The following is a 23,420-nucleotide window of genomic DNA, read 5'->3' on the forward strand; positions in this document are numbered from 1 at the left end:
TTTTTTTTTTTTTTTTTTCCTGCCTGGGATAAAAATAATTGAAACCATGTGATACTCAGTTTGCTGATGTGGCTGAAAATGTCCTAGGGTAGCGTGCCTTTTACTTGGCAGCTGTTTTGGGTAGGACTACCTTTTATTCTGCCCCATTACTGAGCAAACAAAGGCATCATTTTCTTTTGCATACTGCCTGAGCTGCTCCATATGGCTTGACCGAAAGTTACTCCTTATTGTCTGGCAGTCTGATTTCCGCGTGAAAAGGAGGGACTCAGTCGCTTGTTTCATGGGGCAGCAGCTTGAGGGGGTGGAGAGAGCTATTGTTTGTGCCACATCTAGAAGCCTTTCTAGCAAGGAATTTTAATTAGAGAATGGTCTGAAGAAAATATTTGTCTCTTTGTGTGAGGACTGGTTAGATCTGTCTCTGTGCTCCTTAAATCAACCCAGGAGAGGAGATTAAACTCTGAGGGCAAGGGCAACTGTAAAGAAACACCCAGCCGAGTCTGATGTCTAGGAGAAGTAGTTCAATAATGCTGCCAGTGGCATGAACAGAACAGCTCTGTATGTCTAGTATGAGATTGCTGGTGCCAAAGTTGCTTGCTTAGACATTGTTTTTAAAATTACACATAAAGGACCTTCATTAATGCAATCTCCATTGGATAGTTAGCACCTAGTACATTCATTCCAATTAACTGTGCTTTCTATTTCTGTACCTTTCCTTATCCTGAGGAGTCGATGGCACTTCAGCTAAAGCCATTGACTTTTTATTATGGGAATGCTCTGTCTAAAATACCAAAAGTTCCCCAAGGTGACCCTTTGCATTGGAGACCCACCTGAAGTGTCACACCTGAAGAGTGGCCTTGGCCTTTCTGGGTTAGAAAACATCAAATCCAAAATCCATATGAGCATATTTAACAAACTGCAGCTGTTGGCTTAAGTTTTTGTCTGTCGTGTCCCTGATGTTAGTATCCTGCTAGTCACCCTGAACCTGTGGAGCCAAACTGATCGGCACCAGGATGCAGACAAAGACAGGAGTGAATAGTGAGCAGATGAAAGGATGCTTGAAGCAAGTCCGGACACAAGCACCAAATCCCCAGGTTTTATCTGTTCTCACAGCTGTCTTCCATCATATCAATGTGTCATGTGTTTTTGGGCAGCTAAAAATAGAATCCTTGGGTATGTGACACAAAATAGCTTTTGTTTAGCATCAGGATTTTTTGTCCAGATGTTGGTATATATAAAACATGTGCAGTAGTACAAATGAACACAAAGGGTCAGGCTTACTTACAGTGTAAGGCCAGAAATACTGGCTGTGCTTGTGTTGGGTGGAGTGGGATTGAGATGTTAGAGGACACCATTGCCTTCTGGGTTGTAACTGGCTGGCTTTGTCAGCAGTCCTAGACTTTGATTATCTACATTTTGTTTAAACAGAGGTGTCTAAACCAAGGCATGGTCAGCAAAATTGGCAATAGGGCTTTTAGTGACTCTGAAGACAGAGCAGTCGGGCTATCAGAAGTTGTTTCCAAAATGTGTCTGGAGAGTAATTGCAAATAGGTGTCTCGCCAGCTCTGCTTGTCCTTATTAGTGCACGTCGCCATTTTGGGCCACACATCAAGACCATCACAGTTCATGTCACCTGATATTCAGTAACAGTCAAGAAATCAGATCAAACACTGGAAAAGATTTAGATAAGGATAGAGAACCACCTGTGGAAGATGTTACCACAACACTGTGTAAATCCATGGTTTGCCCTTCTCTTCAATATGGAGTACCGATCAAGGTACTTTGTTTCCAGAAAGGGGCAGCAGAACTGGAAAAAGTTCAGAGAAGGACAATGGAGATGTGTAGAGGTGGAATGACTTAAACTTACAGAACAAGGAATGTGTTGGAACTCACCAGCCTGTTAAAGAGATGAGCTGGGGGCAGGACAGATGTATATGGAGTTGAGAAGAGAAAAAGAGTACAAATATTCATTTTCTGCCAGCACAGAAAGTATGACACTGAATGAAGCTAACAACAGCCAAGTTTAGGAAAGGGAGAGGATGTTCTTTCCAGTGATGTGCTAGATGCTAAATATTTGCAAACATTCATGTTTACCATGGAAGACATTCATTTTGTGATAGCAAATAGACAGAAGTTCTCTGAGCTGAAAATATTGGAATCTGGAAGGTTACCTCGGGAAGCATCTGTTCTTTTCCCTACCTGTTTCCTAACATCCACTTACTGTCACCATCACAGAGATACTAAGCTAAAAAGAGTGTGTGGGGGCACATCTCTGTTTTCTTACATCAGTTGCCAGTCTGAGAACAGAGGCTCAGGGTCTATGGACTTGTTTTTATCTTGTGGTAAGCCAGGCCATATCCCTGAGTATGGAGATGTTAATGCAGAGTCTTAGGCCAAGTATCTGGTGCTTTTGTTCAGGACAGCTTCTGCAGGTTGTTGCTGTGCCAGATAAATGAGTCCCAAAGTGCGCATCTTCCCAGCCAGCCATGAGTGTTTCATCTCTGTGCCAGGTGCAAATGGGACAAGAGAAGACTTTTCATTGTGGCTGGCTGCATATGGTGTGGAGAAAAGGCTTACTCTACAGTCAGATCTGAGGCTGCAGCTGGGCTTGTTTTCAGGGGCTTTCTGAGAATGTTGTTGATAAAGGGGAGGGAGGTGCTGGGGCAGGGGCAGCATTACTGACCTAGGAGGTCAAACTTTCTATCAGGGGAAGCTTGCTGACCTCGGTGGAACTGTGCCAGGTGATGCTGCCAGCACTCCAGGGCCTATGGCTCAATGAGGCTGTGTCTGATTAGCTGCATTTGCTCCATGTTATTTTCTTATTCCCTTTTCTGTCTTGCTCCACCCTGGAGTGAAGGGACTCTGCTGGAATGTGAGCTGTTGTGCAACCAAAAAAGTGACTTCCATGTGAGAGCTCAGGGAGAGCAGGAATTGCACAGAAAATTGTGTGAGAAAACTTAATAAAGAAGAGACTTGATGTTCTTCCACTGTAGTGGAGGGAAACATGCTTTCACCTGGTCTGTCTTTTTTAGCACTGCATCCAGTGGGATTCAGTAACCAGATGGGTGATCTGAGGGAGAACGGCAGGACTTTTTCACTTCTGTAATCCTGATCCTATCCCCATTTCCATTCTTCTCCCCCTTACTTTTCCAGCTGCTGAGCATGAAGAGTTGGAGTGACATGAGGCAAGAGGTGATGTTCCTGACCAATGTGAATGCCTCAAACTCCTCTACACAGATCTACCAAGCCGTGTCACGTATTGTGTGCGGCCACCCCGAAGGTGGAGGACTCAAGATTAAGTCCCTCAACTGGTACGAGGACAACAATTACAAAGCACTGTTTGGAGGCAACAGCACTGAAGATGATGTAACAAATTTCTATGATAACTCCACAAGTAAGTGTAACCCTATCATGTCGTAACATCCTATCCATAGCTGCAATGACTACTGCTTTCCAAACTTGCTCTGATGAAAGCAAGTGATCCTGAGGGTCAGCATATACCTTGCTGTTTCAGAAGACTATATACATGCTGTCTGAGCAGACAGCTATTGCTTCCTGCATGTACTATTAGGGGTAGGGAGGGTATCAAGATGCAAGGGATTCTCAAGGGTCTTGTGTAGAATCCAGGAAGGCTATGTGGACACTTTCTTTGAAATGGGGTCCACAGTCACATGCAGCCTTTGAAAATGTGTTGGTCTTCTATGCAGATTTTGCCTGTCACGCAGTAGGTTTCATAAGTTGTGCAAATGAGTATGGCTGTTGTTGGTAGAGACTGTGCAGATTCTCTGCATTTGCTGGGCAAACTGTAAAGGCTCAGGCTGAAAAGGGCTTTTTGTGGATCTTTGCAGCAGAAGTTTTCTGTTGTAAGACAACTGTTCTGCTGTCAGCTCTGACCATCTTTAAGTGTACACAAGTGGGGCATGTGCCTCCTGCAGTTGTCACAGCACTTCTCAGCTGCTCACCCCTTCTTCTCCTCCTCAGCACCCTATTGCAATGAGCTGATGAAGAACCTGGAATCCAGCCCACTTTCCAGAATTATTTGGAGGGCTTTGAAACCTTTGCTGATTGGGAAGGTCTTGTACACTCCAGACACGCCAGCCATTAGGAAGATCATGGCTGAGGTAACTCTAACTTTGTCCTCTGATACGTAGTGTGAGGTATGTGCTCTGACTGTACAGCTAAGCTGCTCTGTGTTAAATTGAGCCCAAATGCAAGCCTAGAAAGGACTGTCCACAAAGCATGCTGCCCCTAGTCTCTCACCTCCCATGCACTTGCTGTCAAAGGCTCAAGGAGAAAAAGCCAGGCTGAACTATGTTTCTGAACCTTGCTGGAAACATTTCTGATGGTGCTTTTTGGTTACTTACAGACTTTGGAACTCTAAGGTGGGATATGACACTGGGAAGGATCTTGATAAACCGTCAGGTGTCTTCTCCACTGCCTGCTTATCAGCTGATCCTTAAACATTTCTGATCGAGGCTTATTTAATGCTCTCTCTAATTCCCCAAACTTCCCCAGCAACCTCTTCTATCAAATGGGAAGGAGTTGCCTCTGTGTGCCCTTCATCTCCAAACAGGAAACATTCTCCACCAAGCTCTAAGTCCTACTCCACCACAGGCACTTCTCTTTGTATTTTTCCTTTCCTGTGCACAAGATTTTTCAAACTCCCATCCTTGCTGAAGCTGAATTGCTGTTTTGAGTATAAGCAACACTCAGGACTTGATAGACCAATGCACCCTCTCAGCCCACAGTGAGTCTGAGCCACATTTTGGCAATAACCTTTGTCTCTTCTTTGCCTACAGGTGAACAGGACATTCCAGGAGCTGGGAGTGTTTCGCGACCTTGGGGGGATGTGGGAAGAGATAAGCCCAAAGATCTGGACGTTTATGGAGAGTAGTCAGGAAATGGATCTGATTCGGGTCAGTATGCTGTTCTTACCAGAACCAAGCATCATTTTCTGCAACCAGTGATAAAATATTTATTTTAGATAATGCTTCTTTGTTTATAGTGTGCATGTGACCCTCTTTTTGAAACAGGCTGTGACTGTACCAGTCTTGTGTTGTACTGAGCACTCCTCTGTTTAACCACTTTCCACAGTCAGGAGCAGAGCATGTTTAACAGCTGTTTCTAATCTCCCTCTGTGGAGATGTGTTGTTTCTTCCACACTGTTGCCCTGATGTTCTATAAATATCTGGCTGATGGTATTTCTGTAAACTGCAGACCTGTGGAGTTGGCAACAGGTTCAGCTGCCAGTGCTGTGCACTTCTCTGTAGAAAGTGCTCTCTAGAGCAGCTGCTTTCATTATAGCAACGAAGTGAGCTACCTTATGCCTAGATCAGATCCTGGAAAGTGTCATGTGGCCTCAGGCTATACTGAGTGCAATAAGGTTTGAATGGTTATTGTTATTGAACAATAACCATTGTTCAAATAATATGGTTATTTGAACTGTACCTAGATGCCTGGTGATCATCTGGCAGAAACCTTGTGAAAACTTTTTTTTGGGGGGGTTAACATGGTACACTTAGGTTTGTAGCAGTTGCATGTCACAGGGGAAGAGGAAACATTACCCTATGGCTTCACAATATGCTATGCTTACAAGATCATGAACAAGGTGTTGAGAGTCTTGTTTGGATTTGACATGCTTTCTTCTGGCCTGTTGGCTTCCCAGAGCATTGTGCCTGGTGTAAAGCATGCATTATTTGTTAAAAGTATAGAAGGCTTAGTTCACACTGCTTCCCTCAGTTGTAACTCTGAGGAGTGAGTCTTTGCACTTCTGTGCTGGGTGGGTGTTACACAGAGATCTTCCTGGGTCTTAAGCCTTGAAGTTCAGTCTTACTTTATCCCAGTCATGATGATGGGCAGAACAGTCTCTGACCTCATTGCACTTGCCCATGAATGGAATGTACTAGAGATAACAGTGACATCGTTTTCCTTACTCCTGTTCCTCTGCTAGCTTTATGAAAGTTATTTCTGTAGATGCTGGCATCAGAGAGATGAGAATCAAACCCAAACTTTTTGCTGCAGGGTATGCTGACAGAGTCAGGATTCAGTTATTGGTTTGCAATTTTGTCAGTGTTCCTACTTATTTGAGGTGTTTTTTTTGTTTTATTTTTGCAAATGAGTCCAGACTTGAGTGATTCTGTATTTTGTGCTTGTTGTTACAGTGGCAGGGGTCCCTTTGCAGTTGCCTGCTGAAGCTGATGGATTCAGCAGTACTTTGTTGTGTGCTCAGGCAGCATCCTGCTAGGTTTAGGGATGCAGCATGTGTCATTTATACACGGATAGGATAAAACATACAGGAGCCTGTTTGGAGCTGCTCTCAGCTGCTGTTTGCAAATCTCTGAGGCTGCTGTACTGCTGGCTGATTGTCAGCTCCCAGCTTTCTGGACTGTGGGAACTGTTAGGTATATTTCCTTCTGCAGAAGTAGAGGAAAGTGCTTTTCTCACTCATCTCAGACACTTGCAGCTTGATGCTGCTGCTAACTCCAGGGAGGACAACTTGCTCCCACCCCAAGCTAATGTTCATTTTTGTTGTTGCTGCAAGGATGATGAGGCTGAGCCTCTTGCCTGCAGGCATGGTGCCCTTGCTGCAAGTTAGAGTAGGGTGGAAGCCTCCAGGAATGAGTGTGAAGAGGGGAGCTCATGTGGCCTATCCCCGTGTGTTTGGATTTCCTCCTCTGTCAGCTTGGCCTGATCTGTTTTCCCAGTTTGTGATTCTGTTTTTGTAACCATGTGACCTTTTGGTTTGTTACTAACAGCTGCCCATGGGGAAGCTCCCTCACCTCTCCATTTTGTTCTTTGTTCTGGCAAAAATTCAGTTTCCTGTTTTTATTGCTTATGATTTTTAGTTTTCTTCTTGTGCTGGCTTTTTTTTCCTTTCCTATAGTTCAGCTGTATTCCTTACAGTTAATGTACACAGTTGTATGTATACAGTTAATTCCTTACAGTTAATTCCTTCCTACCTGCTGTTACATTGCTGCTGACAGGTCTCAGTTCTGCTTTATTGCCAAGTGCACCAACTCAGACTTCAGGGTGTTGTACATACATATTGTGGGACCGTAGGTCATCCTCTGGAAGCAAAAACAGGTGAAAATATCACTATCCACAGTAGGAGAGCAGAGAGGCAGGTCATCATTGCTATTGGAGACTGTGTCTGTGACACAACAGAAAAACACATAAGAAAGCCACCTGGACTTCGGTGCTGGTATTTCTGTTTAGCAGCTGAAGGACTCGGCCCCTCTCTGTGCCTCCTCCATCTCCATCCCAGTAGGAAGCAGAAACTTGCTTGAAGAGCAACCACTGGTCAGCCAAATGCATCTCTGAAGATGTTTATTCCTTCTTTGTATCTTGCCTTTGCAAAGCTCTTTGGCATGCGAGAAGTGGGGAAGGCATGGATGGGGATTTTTGTCTGCTTCAGCTCTCTCCTGCCTAAGGAGCCTGGGACATGGCTGCCACCTAGGGCAGAGCAGGGCCTGGGCAGCACTTACAATGTTTTCCCAGGGCGCAGGGCTGTGCATGGCTCTCTGCTGCCCTCTCTCCATGGAAAAGATGAGGCAGGACATAGAGCAAGCCAGCCTACAAAGCATGCCTAACAGCTTGTTTGTGGCTTGGAAGACCAAGAGGTGCCCAGAGCTGTTGGCCCCTGGAGGCTGAGGTACTCCGTATAAAGAAATAGACTCGCACTATAAAAAAGGGGTATGAATAGCAATGCAAGGAGACAAAGCAGACACCTTTGGGTAGTAGACAACAAAAATTAGACTACCTGCCTGCTGGGGCACCTCCAGTGTAACGTCAATGCTTCTTGTACTTTTGAAAAAGACAGTAATAATCATTTTCATGACAAGATGGGAGATCCAACAGTAATTCTCAAGATAACTCTTTCCCCTTTGACAAAAACATCTACAGACACTGCTGAAAAGCAAGGCTCTCTGGGACATGCACTTGCCAGCTTCCAACTGGACAGTGGAGGATGTTGCCCGTTTCCTGTCAAAGCATCCAGAAGAGTCTAAGACAGATAATGGAATGGTGTACACATGGGTGGATGCCTTCAATGAGACAGATAGAGCTATTCAGACCATCTCCCGCTTCATGGAGGTAAGATTGTGCTGTAGTGTGGGCAGGGAGCTGGAGACAGCTGTAGCTTGGATTCTACTTACTGGGAAGGGTGCCTCCCAGGAAGGGAAGGTCAGTGCTCTTCAGTTCCTGTTCTGAAAATTACAAGTCTTGGTGGGGCTGAGTGCACAGTGTGTTAGAAAATACTATTTATTCAGGTATCTTAATATAGATGTGGGAACCTAACTTTAGGCCTTGTTCTTGAAGCTTTTGCTTTGGCCATGACATGTGGTTTTTCACTCTCTTGTTACTGGGCAACTTAAAGTGGCCACTTGTTTTGGTCATGTAGCAGCTTCTACTTCTGTTTGGGGCTTTCACTGGGGCCCACAGTTGGAGCTGGCAGCTGAGGTAGATGTAGCTTATAATGAAACTTACCTGCTTGTCCTTTAGTCCGCTTGGCAGATGAGTGCGAACAGAAACAGGTCTTGGCCTGCTAGAAGCCTGTTGAGGGTTTGGTAGTTTCTCCACTGACTTTTTAGAGGCTTTGAATCACACCTTGCTTATTGTTAACAGAGGAAAATAAGACTATGAAAGTGGATGCTTGAGTTGGATCCTATAGCTACCGCTACAATGCTTCCTAACAGCTCATCCAATACCCAAATACCTTTGGACCATATGTCAGTGACACTTGTTTGCCTAGTGGGTGACCAGTAATCAGGATAAAATGACATCTCTAGCAACTTTCTGGGCTAGTGTGAGCCATTGCAAAGCAGTTCAGAACTACAGCCTTTTCTTGGGTGTGGCATTGGTATTACAGAGTTCTCTTTTGTCCCTCCTAAACTTACAATATGTTCTGGTTTAACCTGATCCAAATCTGTCCCTCTCTAGTGTGTGAACTTGGACAAACTGGAGCCTGTGGCTACAGAAGTCCGGCTCATAAATAAGTCCTTGGAGCTTCTGGATGAAAGGAGGTTCTGGGCTGGTGTTGTCTTCACTGAAATAGCTCCTAACAGCACAGAGCTCCCTCAGCATGTGAAATACAAAATACGCATGGACATCGACAATGTGGAAAGGACCAACAAGATTAAGGATGGGTGAGGCATGACGGGCTGCCTTGTGAAGAATTTCTTACAGGGTTTGAGGATTTCTAACTGAAACATCTTTTTCCTTTGGCAGGTACTGGGATCCTGGTCCCCGTGCTGACCCCTTTGAGGATATGCGTTATGTGTGGGGAGGTTTTACCTACTTGCAGGATGTGGTAGAACAGGCCATCATCAGGGTGCAAACAGGCACAGAAAAGAAGACAGGAGTTTATGTGCAGCAGATGCCTTATCCGTGTTACGTGGATGACATGTATGTATACAGGCTGCTTCAGAAGCTTCCAGGAGCATTCTGGGTTGGGAGGCATGGGCTGTAGTCATTCTTCAGGCATGACTTATTGTCTCCCTGTTATCAGTGTGGGGGCAGATCTCATCTTTCCTAATCCCTGAATTGGGGCTCTTGTATGGAGCACTGAGGATTTAGAGTACGTTATTATTTATGGAGACAGTTAAAAGTAGTCCCCAGGAAAAGCAGCTCTTTATACCTGCTCTTCAAGGAAGCTGTAACTACAGCTGGCTCCTGCTCAGGGCCAGTGTCATCATGTAGACCCATCAGCCGCACTTTGTGGTGAGACACTGATGCTGTGTCATAATCTGCATGCACCTTGGCTGCTTTGTGTAGTGAAGCCTTAGAAATCTCTATACTTTGCTAGCCCTTGTCACACTGGTATTTCTCACTTTGTTCTCCTGGCCCCTTCCTTCTTGTTCTCAGATTTCTGCGTGTCATGAGCCGTTCTATGCCTCTCTTCATGACTCTAGCCTGGATCTACTCAGTGGCTGTGATAATTAAGGGCATTGTGTATGAGAAAGAAGCCCGGCTGAAGGAAACTATGAGGATTATGGGTCTTGACAATGGCATCCTTTGGCTAAGCTGGTTCATCAGCAGTCTCATTCCTCTTCTCATGAGTGCAGGTCTACTGGTGCTGATCCTCAAGGTGAGCTCACTAGTTGGGTCTCTTGACAGAGAATCCACAGCACTGGTGTACAGCAGCCTCTGTTGGCACACTGGGGAGGAAGTAGTGGATTTTGGCTGGTCAGCAGCAGTTGTGCAAATTGCAGCAAGTCCAGAATCCCCTTAGCAAACAGTGCTGTGGGCCTCCTCATACTAGAGCCATGTCAGAGAGCGCTTTCAATGCCTGATGTACCTACTGTTCTCTTCCAGATGGGGAATCTGCTGCCTTACAGTGACCCTAGCGTGGTGTTCGTTTTCCTCTCAATCTTTGGCATTGTGACCATCCTGCAGTGCTTTCTCATCAGCACCGTGTTCTCCAGGGCTAACCTGGCAGCTGCCTGTGGAGGCATTGTGTACTTCACACTATACCTACCCTACGTGCTGTGTGTTGCCTGGCAGGACTATGTCAGCTTCTCACTCAAGATCTTTGCTGTAAGTCATAAGGAAATTGTCCAGGGCACTGGGTCTACACCACTGTGGCACTGAATTGTTCTCTGATTGGACACTAATAATTAGTGGGTAGGGGCCAATGGGAGGGTAATTTCCATTGTAAGAGACTACCAGAGTTGGGCTTGGTGAAGAGGCTGATAGAACTGTTGGGGAGGATTTTGTTGCCTTTGGTAGGAAAGTAATTCTGCTACATTAAGCTCCCTTGGTCTCTATGTTGTGGTGTTACATCACCAGATATGCAAGGTTGCAGGAGTTATCTTTCTTCTCCACAACACTTCTTACCTGCATATGGGGGGTAACCTAGTGGTGTCTTCCTTTGTGTGAAAGTCCAAGCATAATGAAAGGAGTAGAAAAACAAACTAATTTCTAGGGAGTGGTCCACCAGAGGTTTCAGCTTTACTTATTTGAATAGAACAAAAATATTTTCCCAGTCCCTCTCTGATCTAGTCATGATCTAGTCTAGTCATGATCCTTAGACTCTTGATTTTTCCTGTAGGGCCTCTCAGCCACATCTTCAAGCCCTGAACTACAGATGAGGTGCCCATTTATTGAGTAGCTGTGAAAAACGTGTGTTCATGTCTCTCATTTGCAGAGCCTGTTGTCACCAGTAGCCTTTGGCTTTGGATGTGAGTACTTTGCACTGTTTGAAGAGCAGGGAGTTGGTGTTCAGTGGGACAACTTCTTTGAGAGCCCACTAGAAGAAGATGGCTTTAGCATCACCACATCTGCTGTGATGATGTTGTTCGACACGTTCCTCTATGGGGTCATGACCTGGTACATTGAATCTGTCTTCCCAGGTGAGGTTTGCTTCAGTGGGAAGAGTCATAGCTTCATGCTTTCATGTTTTACTCCTTTAACAAGATGCTAAATAAATGCTTTTCTAAGCAGAGCTGCAGAAAGGTCCTGGAGAAAAATCTCATACCATCAGCACAAAACTGTTGTTGCAGCTTCTAGCAGTGACTGTTTCCCCAGTTTCCCAGCACAGAGGCTGTGCCCTGTTGTGGTGATGGCTAAGCTAGCACCAGGAAGTTTGGTGCATTTCAGCTCTTAGAATCATAGAATCACTCAGGTTGGAAAAGACTTTAAAGATCATTGAGTCCAACCACAGCTAAACCATACTACCCTCTTTTCTATGAACTGCTAATACTGCAGTGATTCTGTAGGGGGGGGGAGGGTGAACACTGATTATATTAGCACCACACATGATAATTCTGGCATAGAACTAACGCTAAAATGAAAATTCCAGAGAAGAGATTACTTTTACTCTGAAGGCTGTCAATAAAGATCTTAGCCCTGCCTAACATAGAGGTTTATGGAGGATGGAATACTTCCTGTCTTGCTGTGAAAGCTAAGATGAAAAAAATGAAAAAAAAATGAAAAAAAAAGCTGCAGATGAGTTCACTGGTGGCGCACGGTGTTAGAACCGCCGCTTGCAACACTGGAGGGCCCGGGTTCAAATCCCCCCTGTGGCGCAAGCGGTAGAAGTGCCGCTATGCTACACTAGAGGGCTCGAATCCCGGGAGTTGGACTCGATGATCTCTAAGGTCCCTTCCAACTCGCACAATACTATGATACTATGATGTAATGCTTTTCCCTCTTTAGGCCAGTATGGGATTCCCAGACCCTGGTACTTCCCTTTCACAAAATCTTACTGGTTTGGTGAAGAATCCCAGGACACGCAGCACCTTCATCCTGACCAGAAGGGGCCCTCAGAAGGTAAGCACTGGACTTGAAAGAAGCTGCAGTGAAGCACTGAGGTCTCCTGCTTTGGAAGGAGAGTTCATGGGCAGAAGTACTAGCCTGGCTAAGGTGAAAATGAATTATCTGTTTGTTCTCAGTTTGGGATCAGGTGTTTACAGAAACCCAAGGTATTTAGCCAAGCAGGCTCAGAGCTGTGAATTCCTCTAGTTTCTGCTGACTATAGTGACACTAGAGATTCCTGTGCTCCTGGTGTAGTCAGTAGAGTGAGAAGAACTAAAAGGCAGTTATGTAGAAGATTTCTGTCACTGAGTAAGAAATGTGGTCAGGTACTCACATAGCTCATTTCTTAATGGATCTCCACATGCTTAGGGGAATGTGATGTTTGTTAGAATTCCCACACAGTTAAACAATGTTTTTAAAACCCATCGTATTCCCTTCTTCTTTGCTCTGTTTTTCTTTCAGTCTGCAAGGAGGAAGAGCCTATGCATCTGAGTCTTGGTGTCTCCATCCAGAACCTGGTGAAGGTTTATCGTGATGGCAAGAAAGTTGCTGTGGATGGTCTCACGCTGAATTTCTATGAAGGGCAGATCACTTCATTTCTAGGACATAATGGAGCAGGGAAAACCACTACCATGTAAGATTAATACTTCAATGTGGTGGAACTGTCTCTAAGTATTACTGTTCCTGTCAGTACAGTGCAACTTCTGTACAAATGCAGTGGAGATCCACTGATGGTGCTTCACTGATTTCAGAGGAGCTTTGCTGACTTACTCCAGTCTGTGCAACTGTTCAGAAGATGCACAGATACAGAGGACTGAAACGGAAGGTCGTTCAGGTTGACTCTGTGCCTGAATGCATCTCCTGGCAGCACTTTATAGTAATCTCATTTGTGATTCTAACTTATCAGTGAAAGGAAATGAGCTGAGTTTGAAAGGATGGGAAGCTTTTAGAGAAAAAGATGTTTCCTTCAAGCCCTACCATGTGGGTGTGCTTTGATCACTGTATTAAAACCACTGGAGCCAATTTTTCATCCATTAGCAATATGTATCTCTTGGACTGCTTCCCTAATTTGGGAGCTCCCACAGGCTTTCACTCACTCTTCACTCATCCATCATATCACATACAGCAGCCACTTCTTAGTGCTGGAATTTGTTGTCTTTGTTCTTCAGGTCCATCTTGACTGGCTTATTCCCTCCTACTTCTGGTACTGCCTTCATCCTGGGTAAGGATATCCGCTCAGAGCTCAGCACCATCAGGCAAAACTTGGGTGTCTGTCCACAACACAACGTGCTGTTTGACTTGTGAGTAACATCCATCAGATGCAGGGCTGGTGCTATTGAAAGTTTGGGTTCCTTAGGAAACACTACTGTTGCTTGAGCTAAGACAGCTATATCTTTAACCGTGACAGACAGCAGGGTGGTGTGAGATTGGTCTATGAGTGTTCTGATTGTTAGTGGGTTCATATGCGCCTATGAATTATTAACATGAGCATGCAGTCTAATCTTTCTCCTCTCTTCAGAGAAATCCGCTACACTGAATGTAACTTGGCTGAATGGCCTAACACTGCCTGCAGAATTGGGATGTTATGGTTACTTTGTTGAGCCATTTAAAAGGAGTATTATTTGCCATAGAGCTGAATAGCAGCATTCTGAAATCAAGCCGTGACTGAGCGCACCCAGTCTGTAGCTGCTTTCTACAAACTCAGGCTTAGAAGTTGTTTACCTAGGCAAACAAATATGCTTTGTGTAGTGCTAATGCAAGGAAGAATTCCAGCTCACATCTGTGCCCTGAATTTGTTCTTGTTCCCTAGGCTGACTGTGGAAGAGCACATCTGGTTCTATGCTCGGCTCAAAGGGTTGCCAGAAAAGAAGGTAAAAGAGGAAATGGAGCAGATGGCGATGGACGTTGGTTTGCCTCACAAACTGAAAGCCAGGACGAGCAAACTCTCTGGTAGGTTCATCGGCTTTTATATTTGTCAGCAGCTCCCTCAGCTTCAGAAAGGCTCTATCAGGGAGGGCCTGACTGAGGCTGCATCACAGATCTTGATTGGATCCTTTGGTCAGATACATAGGCTACCGCACATCTGGGCACTTGAAAAAACTAGTTATATATTAAGTACCTAATCATCATATATGTTAGTGAACTTAACAGTCTTATAGTATTTATGCTATCTAATACTGTAAAAAAAAAAGCAGTTACTTTTTCTGAGTATTCTGTACTTGTTTCCATCTTGACAGGGGGTATCCCCTCACGCCATGGAATCTGTTTACCTGTAATATAGCTAGCTGCCTGTTATATATATTCTCCAAATGCTAACTAGAATATTTGGTTTTTACAGGTTTAGGTGAAGGTGGCTCAGACCCTAATCTTCAAGTAACTTAACCCCTATATCATAGAATCTCAGAATGGTTTGGGTTGGAAAGGATTTTAAACATCATCTAGCTCCAACCCCCCTGCTATAGGCAGGAATGGCTCCTGCTAGACCAGTTGCTCAAAGCTCCATCCAGCCTGGCCTTGAATGCTTCCAGGAAGGGGGCATTCACAACTTCTGTGTGCAACCTGTTCCAGTGTCCCACTGCCCTCACAGTAAAGAATTTCTTTCAAATGTCTAGTCTAAATCTACACTCTTCCTCTTTAGAGCAATTTCCCATCATTCTGTTGCTACCTGCCCTTAGAAAAAAATCCCTTCCAAACACTGTGAACACTGTGCACTTCTTACATTGGCTTTTTTTTTCAGTTGATATCTTTCCCCCTTGTTCAGGAATACCAGGATTCCTGAATCAATCTGTGCCAGGTATCTGAGGACTGGGACTGTTTTGTCTCTGACTCAACTATCAACACACTTGTCTTTAGTAAAGGAGAGCAGATGATCAAAGGTTGGCTTTGCATTGAAGAGTATAATATGAACGTCACTGCTGCCTCTTGCCCCCACTGGAGGGGAATCTCTTTGGGCACCTGTTCCTTCAGCTCAAGCTTTTTGAGACCTGCTCCAGATCCTCAAAATTTGGTTAGGCATCTGAGCAAAGTATATGGTACTGCTGATGCTAAGATACATATTATTCATTTATAGAGGGGTTGTAGTACATGGTTTCCTATAGAGAAATTGTGCTCTGCTGGGGAAAACTATCCTGATGAATTATTCTTTGTCCTGAAGGTGATGAAACCCTGAAAGCATAAAACAGTATCAGCACTCAGTCTTCTCAGTGCTCAGTTTTGCTTTTTCTTGCAGAGCTCAATTTCCACTGTTCTGTTCTTTGCATCAGCCTGACCCCAAGTTTCTTGTTGCACCTTTCAGGTGGCATGCAGAGGAAGCTCTCAGTTGCCTTAGCCTTTGTTGGTGGATCCAAAGTTGTCATTCTGGATGAGCCCACAGCTGGAGTGGATCCTTATTCTCGGAGAGGGATATGGGAACTGCTTCTGAAGTATAGACAAGGTTTGTCGTCTTTTTTTTGTGCTCCTAATGTAACAATGTTGTGAAAAGCAAAAGAAAATCAATCTCTTATTCACAACTGTTCCCAAAATAGCGGTATGCCTTTGCAAATCCATTGTTGCCTGCGCTGAGAAAGGAACAAAGCTTGCAGGATAAACACATTCTACTCTCACCTGTCCTCATTTTTCATCCAGTTCATGTCAGAGCTCACTGAACAAAGCTCCTCACTGCTGGATTGTCGGGATACTTAAAGACAGAAAGTTGTGCCTTATATGCAGCACTGTCCTGTTTTGTTGTAGCCATGATTGCTGATACTGAGTTAACATACTTCAGCTGAGTGTGACGATGATGTGCAAAGGGTGGGGAGAGAATACCTGTGACAAGGGTTGTGACCCTTTTCCATATGACTAACCTTGTTCAAAGAAGCTCCAACTTGGGAAACCTCCCATTCAACTTCATGACAAAACCTAGATGGTAATGGCCTTTCTTGGCATGGAAACACGAGTGTAGTTGACTTAATGTAGTGTCTTCCTTTTCTTTCTTCCAGGCCGCACTATCATTCTTTCCACACACCACATGGATGAGGCAGACATCCTGGGGGATCGAATTGCCATCATTTCTCATGGCAAACTCTGCTGTGTTGGTTCTTCTCTTTTCCTGAAGAATCAGCTGGGGACAGGCTATTACTTGACCCTTGTCAAGAAAGATGTAGATTCTTCTTTGAGCTCCTGTCGAAACAGCAGCAGCACAGTGTCCTATCTAAAGAAGGTACAGCAAACTCCTGCTGGTTATATTGATCTCTCATGAGTGAAATTTTAGACTTACAGAAAGCAGAAGTTAAGATTTTACATAACAGAATGTATTGAAGAGAAATCTCTTATTCTTTAAAAGAAGTCTTGCTTGCTTTCATAGGTACTATGGCAGACCACATCTACTTAAACTTTTGCATGGAATACATGTCTCCATTATAGTTTATTTCAAAGTTATTGTTTCCAAAGCTGCTTGGGGAGAGACAGGATAGATGAGATGTTCATTTCTCTAACACTTATGCCTACTGCTGTGACTTCTTGCATGTATTTTAGTCCTTTGTAATGATACGTCACCTTTGCTTTCAGACTCTCCTACAGAGTATCCAGCATGCTGCAGCATTTGCTTAGAGTTACAAAGATTGTAGCATCCAAACATGCCTATTTCCTAACTGAACTAACATTGTTTACTGGTTATCTCATCTTTTGTGACTAGGATGACAGTGTCTCCCAGAGCAGCTCTGATGCTGGCCTTGGCAGTGACCATGAAAGTGACACCCTGACAATAGGTGAGGCTTGGAAAAAGAGTATGACATTTGGTCCCCTGTGCTAACATTGTTCTGTCTTTGACCATTAACAACAGCCTTAATTTTGTCCAATTATTGTAGCAACACAGAGGCCTAGTTATCAAGATCGCAGACACAGTAATTTTAAATCCATAAATATTGTATTTTTGTCTAGTGAATCACTTTGAGTTCACGTGGACTATTGAAGATGGCATAGTTACTGCACCTGCTTATGAGTATGACTTGCAGAACTGCCAGTATTTTGTAAAAGATCTCTTGAATTCTTTAAATGAAAACAGTAGCCAGGCTTGAGCCCAAGCCTTTGTTGAATGTTAAAAAGAACCCATATTTTCCATAGAAACAAGCAGCTTTCCATAGTTGTCCCATTTTACCTCCTTCTGACAGGGTTTTTCAGACTGACCTCTTTTATCTGCATGTTGAACAGAGTAAAAAGATGAACATTACCTTTTCCTTTGGTTCTTCTAGATGTCTCTGCAATTTCAAATCTCATTACAAAACATGTCCCTGAGGCAAGACTGGTTGAGGACATTGGTCATGAGTTAACCTATGTATTGCCGTACAAAGCTGCTAAAGAGGGAGCTTTTGTCGAGCTGTTCCATGAAATTGATGACCGTCTTTCTGATCTTGGCATTTCCAGCTATGGCATTTCTGAGACCACCTTGGAGGAGGTGAGTGAGCTGAAGCTTCTTTTTTTCATTTGAACAAGGGAAAAATAATCATGGAAGAAGTAAGAAAAAGGCTATCTTTTCATCCTGCAAATATTTGTCTTTTTGTTGTGGAGCAGGCTGTGCTCCAAAGTGGTTTCTCTTCTGCACCATTGAAGTGTGTGCATTAAAAATGGACATGTAATACAGGCAAGCATAGGCCCTTTGTATTTAATTGCACATCACTGAGATGTCATGCAGAGGTTAGCCCCAGATTGGTTTATAATTACTATGTTAAACACCTTTGAGGTATTTTTGGGGATGCTTTGTACTGCGCTTAACTGAAAGCATGCATTTTTTATACTAGAGATTGTTCTTTAGAGAAACCTAATAGCCATAGGCCGTTGTCAGAGGACTGTGTAGGGCTGTTACTTGTGACTGTTCTAACTGACAAATTTAGTACCAAGGTCTCTTTCAGAAATAGGAAGTAGCTTGTATTTAAGATATACTGAGAACTGATTTTGGAAAGGAGAAACAGCTGCTGTGTAGTTTCAGGCTATGCTTCTGGAAGCCAGAGAGGAAGTTCATGCTCCCATAACCCAGGGAATAAACCCTGTATCTGTTCTCTTGCTGCACACATCAATCTTGGGCTCTCTCATGGCATTTCCTGAAGGAGTCATCACAGTATTTCTTCCCTTCTAATTTTAACCGACACTTATCGTGGTCTTTCAGATCTTCCTCAAAGTGGCTGATGATAGTGGTGTGGATGCAGAAACATCAGGTGAGTGCTGTTGTTTCCTATGGTGTTGAAGGAAACTTAAGGGAGAGACACTGTCACTTGTTTAAGCACATGGCTGACAAAGCCTAGAAATTTCAGGGGTACAGTTTCAACGCAGGCCTTTGCTCCCTGGGCAGGAAAGAATCTAATAGATATATCAAATGAGGAGTGTTCCTGGCCTCACCTTTGGAGGGGTGAGTGACCTTTACGTATGGTGTGCCCAGCTATATAGTGACATATGCTTTGGTGTGACAGTTCCTATTTGTAGCTGAATTGGAACTCTTCTGCAGTGAGATTTTTTCACGACCTAAACCAGCTGTTCTTAGTATGATCTCAGTGTGTTTGTGTACTGTTGCTTTCCGCCTACTCACATGGACAGTTTCTAGTGTTTGAATGTATTGTGAACTTGAGTGACACCATCTACTCTGAAGAATAAGAAAAATTGTTGGCAGGGCCAAACTGCAGCACTGTCTGACTTTCTCTTTTTCTGAGAGTAGCTCAATGCCCTTGCAGCATCTCCTGAAAAACTAATGCTAGAAAACTGTAATTGGTGTCGCATGTGTATTGAGTATTTTCCTTGAGTGAGAGCAGCCTCAGGTTTCTGTGGCTAAATAAAAATAAATAAATACATGTCCAGAGCACAGGAAGAAGCCTCTAGGACAGAATGTGAAAACTGATGCATAAACCATGTGAGCTTGCAGAGTAGCAGTCATGGTTTTAGCTTTTCCTGGACTGGAATCATTCCAACTCAGCTTCTCAGTCCAAAGATGTAAGGTCACGTAAAAAGAAAAGGATATTGCTTTGCTTTTTCCTGTACTAATTGGAGATAAATTGAAGCAGTTCAGCTAACCATAACTGTTTTATTTTCAGATGGGACATTGCCTGCCAGAAGGAACAGGCGTGCATTTGGAGACAGACAGAGCTGCCTTCGTCCATTTACAGAAGATGATGCGTTTGACCCTAATGATTCAGACATTGATCCAGGTATTGCTGGTTCTCAAGTATGTTTTCTTCATGTGAACACTCTTTCACATTACAAATAGTGCAGATTACAAGGCTGAGAGTGCCAAAGGAGTAGTGGTTTATTTGCCTTCAGAAATCATGGGTGATGCAGTATCCAGCAGTGCCTGAGCCATCCTCCTGTTAAGACTCAGAGAGATAAAGATGTAAATGCCTTTCTAGGAATTTCTGTTGCTTTCTCCACTTGTTGCTCTCTTTTTTTGATAAGTGAGAGTAGTTGGTCCAGTCTTTACCTTGTTAATTCAGCACAGAAGTGCTGAGGGAATATCTCTGTGGGCTCGTGAGTAAGAGTTCTTTCTTGCTTCTTGCAAGCAGAATCCAGAGAGACTGACCTTCTCAGTGGCATGGATGGGAAAGGCTCCTACCAGATGAAGGGCTGGAAGCTCTCCCAGCAACAGTTCGTGGCTCTGTTGTGGAAGAGGCTGCTTATTGCTAAGAGAAGCCGGAAGGGCTTCTTTGCTCAGGTAAGATCATCCAACATGTTTTACACACACATTTTCCCTCAGAAAGGACAGCTCTGAACCACATGCTTTGCTAAGGGTTGAAAGCAGAAAGAAAACCTCAGGAGAATCAATCACCAAAACTGGTCTGCACTGACATATCTGAGCTTGTGCAAGTGAAAACTTTATAACCAAATGGTTGCAAGCTATTCTTGCATGGGAAAGGCGCAGGTAAGGTTCAGATCCAAAGCATGTGGAGGCTGAGTTATTCAGGGCTGAAGATAGGCTTTGCCTTGGTGTCTAGAGAGGCCTTGGTAAGTCACAGAATCACCAGGGTTGGAAAAGACCTATAAGACTATCCAGTCCAACCATCCATCTATCACCAGTATTTCCCCACTAATCCATATCCCTTATTACAACATCTAAATGTTTCAGAAACACCTCCAGGGACACAGTGACTTGCCTACCAACCTGGACAGTGCCTGAATGCACTTACAGAGATTAAACATTTCCTGACATCCAATGTGAACCTCCCCTGGCTCAACTTGGGGGCATTCCCTCTAGTCCTGTAACAAAGACTATATTTGGATGCTGGATAAGTCTTGAGCCACTGACTTGCTTGAAGCTGATGATGCCTCTGGAATGTTCACCTTAATAAAGAAGGTTCACTCTCTCCTTGTAATTTCAGATTGTGCTGCCAGCTGTCTTTGTGTGTATTGCTCTCATGTTCAGTCTGATTGTTCCTCCCTTTGGGAAGTATCCCAGCCTGGAATTACAGCCCTGGATGTACGATGAGCAGTATACTTTTATTAGGTATGTTCCTTGTGGCTCAGAAATTATGCTAAATCCTTAAATTCTTTTCTCCTCTGCTGAATTGAGTTACTGAGTACTGAGTTCCTCATCTAATCATTTAAACTTTCTTTCTGCAGTTAATGCAGAGGTACATTTTAAAGGCATTGTAGTATTCTTAAACCTTTAAATGCCTGCTCTAATACTAGCAAGGCCATTTCAATTCCTGTATGGTGCTATGAGTTTGGTGATACTGTGCACTCAAAAAGCAAAGATGAGTGCTCATATACGAAGTGTTTTTCATACTTCAGTTTCTACCCATGTTCTTTTCCTGAGGTTTTTTACTGTGTTCTCAGCTTTGCTCTGCTGCTGCTTTTGATGAATGCCTGTTATGCCACTGACCTGGTGATATTTCTCTGCTGTACCCGTAGTAATGATGCTCCAGAAGATGCAGGCACTCAGAAGCTTTTGGATGCCCTTCTCAATAAACCTGGCTTTGGAACACGCTGTATGCAAGGACATTCCATCCCGTAAGTAGAACTCAGTGCTGCAAAGGAGAACCCCAGCCTTGGTTTCTGGTCATTCGGTAGATTAAGCCAGCTTCAGGGTCTGATACTTAAGCATAGCCAGGGCAGAATTTAAACCAAAAGGCCTGCATTTGTGTTCCCCTTTTTTTTCTATCTGGGACCTTTGGGAAAGTTGCTGGCACTTAATATGGCAAGAGATTGAGACATGAGTGCAAGTCCTCACTGACAGAGATGGAACAAAGATGATAATCTCTCCTTCAAATTACTATCTGGTTCTGAATGAAGAATAGGACCTAGTAGTGTTGCTGTGTGCTTTTGACTAGCTATTCACACAGCCCTATTTCTGACTGCACTAGAAACCCTGATTAACACCTCCACAAATGCCAGCAGACAGCATGGAGAGCCAACAGCATTTGCAGTGTTTCCAGTCTCTGACACTTGTCTTGCTGCATGGTCTTGGGCAAATAACTGAGGTCTGGGTTGCCTGTGCAGATAGAGTATACAGTCTGGGACAGTCTGTTCTTAGGCTGGAAGAACTGCAGTTCATCATCATAGGACAGTGAGGAAGGGAGTTGGAAGCCCATGCCCTAAAAATTGACCAGTTATGGAGAAGTAATTTGTTATTTTCAAAGCAGACATGAGCAGAATTACTTGGCTGTGGGTTCTAGGAGGAGGCTACAAATCACCTACCCTCTGAGACTGTCTAGAGGGAGAACTGTGTTTTGATGCCCCGGGGCAGAGAGGCATCGAAGAAGCAGCTGTCTGCTGTGATCTTCTCTGAGCTCTGAATGTAATGTGTGCTGGGACTGACTGAAGTAAAGCACTCTGTTTGCTGTGAGATTAATGAGGAGAGTATCCAGTACAACTGGATGGGCAGACTCAATCACTTTAACACTACCATCTTAGAACCTGTTCTTTTGTTCTGAGCTGTTTGTTTCAGTGATGTCAAGCTCCCTTTGTCCTGCAGCCCACTTCTTGCCCTGAGTACAGTGGCATGTGTTACTTAAATTACTATGAAGCAAAAGCCACCATTGTTGTTTCTAAAAGTGCATTTGCCTTGCTTCTGTCCTAACACAGAGACACTCCTTGCACTGTGGGACAAAAGGAATGGACCACTGCTTCAGTCCCAGACTCAGTCCTGGAAATCTTGAGAGGCAACTGGAGCATGGAGAACCCTTCTCCATCTTGTGAGTGCAGCAATGAGAAGATCAAGAAGATGCTGCCTGTGTGTCCCCCTGGAGCAGGCGGGCTGCCACCCCCACAGGTAGGATGGGTGTTAGTGGTCCTGAAGTGAGAGGTGGTCCTGGAGAGCAGAGTGGCTGGGTCTGGTTAATGTGTGCAGCACTGAGCACAGTCTATCTGATTTGGTGGCTGCATTTTCTAATGGCTATTCATCTCTTTTTCTTGATGACACCAGCGAGAACAAGACACTACTGACATCCTCCAGAATCTGACAGGTCGCAATATATCAGACTATCTAGTGAAGACCTATGCGCAGATCATTGGGAAAAGGTAACTGATAAACACACCCTGTCTCTTACATCTGCACCAGATACAGCTTGCTGTCAATAGCATGCTGCATAACTCAAACAAATTGGCCTGGGCAATGTATACTTTTCAGCAGTGGGACAGACCTACTCAGCTCAAACTGTCCTGATGCACGCATTGTTCAAGTGTTCCTGCTTTATAGTGATGATGTGGCAGCTCTGGGGAGCAGAGGTGGGCATGTTTTAAGCCTTGCAGGCAGAGTGGTGGTTAAGTCTGGATGCATACCAGAGACAAGTGGTGGGACATAGAGTGATAGAAAGGTTCGGGTGGGAAGGGACCTTAAAGAGATGTGCCAGATGTGAGGAAGTGCTGCACTCTTTTCCCTGACTGTGCCTGAAGCACTAGTAGCAGTTGTCTCTTTTTCTATACATAACACATCTGCTTTCTTTTCCTCTCTTGACAGCTTAAAGAATAAAATCTGGGTGAATGAGTTCAGGTGAGTTACTGCCTTTTCTCTAACTTGTATATGTCCACTAACAGTGTGTTTAAGACAGACTCACTCCACTTAATATTTTATTATATCTGGCTCTCAACTGCTCAATGTCCATGGTGCACTGTTAAGGATAAACTGGAACAACAACCCCAGGGAACGCTGCTGAAAAGCCCGCTGCCTCATGTGGATAGCAGTACTGGCTTGAAAAGATTTGCAATAGCAATACTCT

General features: G+C 44.1%; 1 protein-coding gene across 2 annotated transcripts in view; it reads left to right on the top strand.

The window, feature by feature from the left end:
• The window catches only part of ABCA1 (ATP binding cassette subfamily A member 1), a 93,719-nt gene that overhangs the window by 56,511 nt on the left and 13,788 nt on the right, over window positions 1–23,420 (top strand). For both annotated transcript variants that reach the window (XM_072360590.1, XM_072360589.1), the window contains exons 9-33: window positions 3,151–3,391; window positions 3,979–4,118; window positions 4,797–4,913; window positions 7,900–8,088; window positions 8,935–9,140; window positions 9,223–9,399; window positions 9,859–10,081; window positions 10,309–10,530; window positions 11,141–11,345; window positions 12,151–12,264; window positions 12,712–12,883; window positions 13,419–13,550; window positions 14,060–14,199; window positions 15,545–15,682; window positions 16,227–16,447; window positions 16,922–16,994; window positions 17,478–17,680; window positions 18,389–18,437; window positions 19,305–19,418; window positions 19,770–19,918; window positions 20,583–20,707; window positions 21,115–21,213; window positions 22,288–22,474; window positions 22,628–22,722; window positions 23,162–23,194. In XM_072360590.1, the coding sequence (XP_072216691.1) occupies window positions 3,151–3,391; window positions 3,979–4,118; window positions 4,797–4,913; window positions 7,900–8,088; window positions 8,935–9,140; window positions 9,223–9,399; window positions 9,859–10,081; window positions 10,309–10,530; window positions 11,141–11,345; window positions 12,151–12,264; window positions 12,712–12,883; window positions 13,419–13,550; window positions 14,060–14,199; window positions 15,545–15,682; window positions 16,227–16,447; window positions 16,922–16,994; window positions 17,478–17,680; window positions 18,389–18,437; window positions 19,305–19,418; window positions 19,770–19,918; window positions 20,583–20,707; window positions 21,115–21,213; window positions 22,288–22,474; window positions 22,628–22,722; window positions 23,162–23,194 (3,764 nt within the window). The remainder of the gene's footprint in view (window positions 1–3,150; window positions 3,392–3,978; window positions 4,119–4,796; window positions 4,914–7,899; window positions 8,089–8,934; window positions 9,141–9,222; window positions 9,400–9,858; window positions 10,082–10,308; window positions 10,531–11,140; window positions 11,346–12,150; window positions 12,265–12,711; window positions 12,884–13,418; window positions 13,551–14,059; window positions 14,200–15,544; window positions 15,683–16,226; window positions 16,448–16,921; window positions 16,995–17,477; window positions 17,681–18,388; window positions 18,438–19,304; window positions 19,419–19,769; window positions 19,919–20,582; window positions 20,708–21,114; window positions 21,214–22,287; window positions 22,475–22,627; window positions 22,723–23,161; window positions 23,195–23,420) is intronic.

This window comes from Excalfactoria chinensis, chromosome Z (genome assembly GCF_039878825.1).
Source record: "Excalfactoria chinensis isolate bCotChi1 chromosome Z, bCotChi1.hap2, whole genome shotgun sequence".
Lineage (NCBI taxonomy): Eukaryota > Metazoa > Chordata > Aves > Galliformes > Phasianidae > Excalfactoria > Excalfactoria chinensis.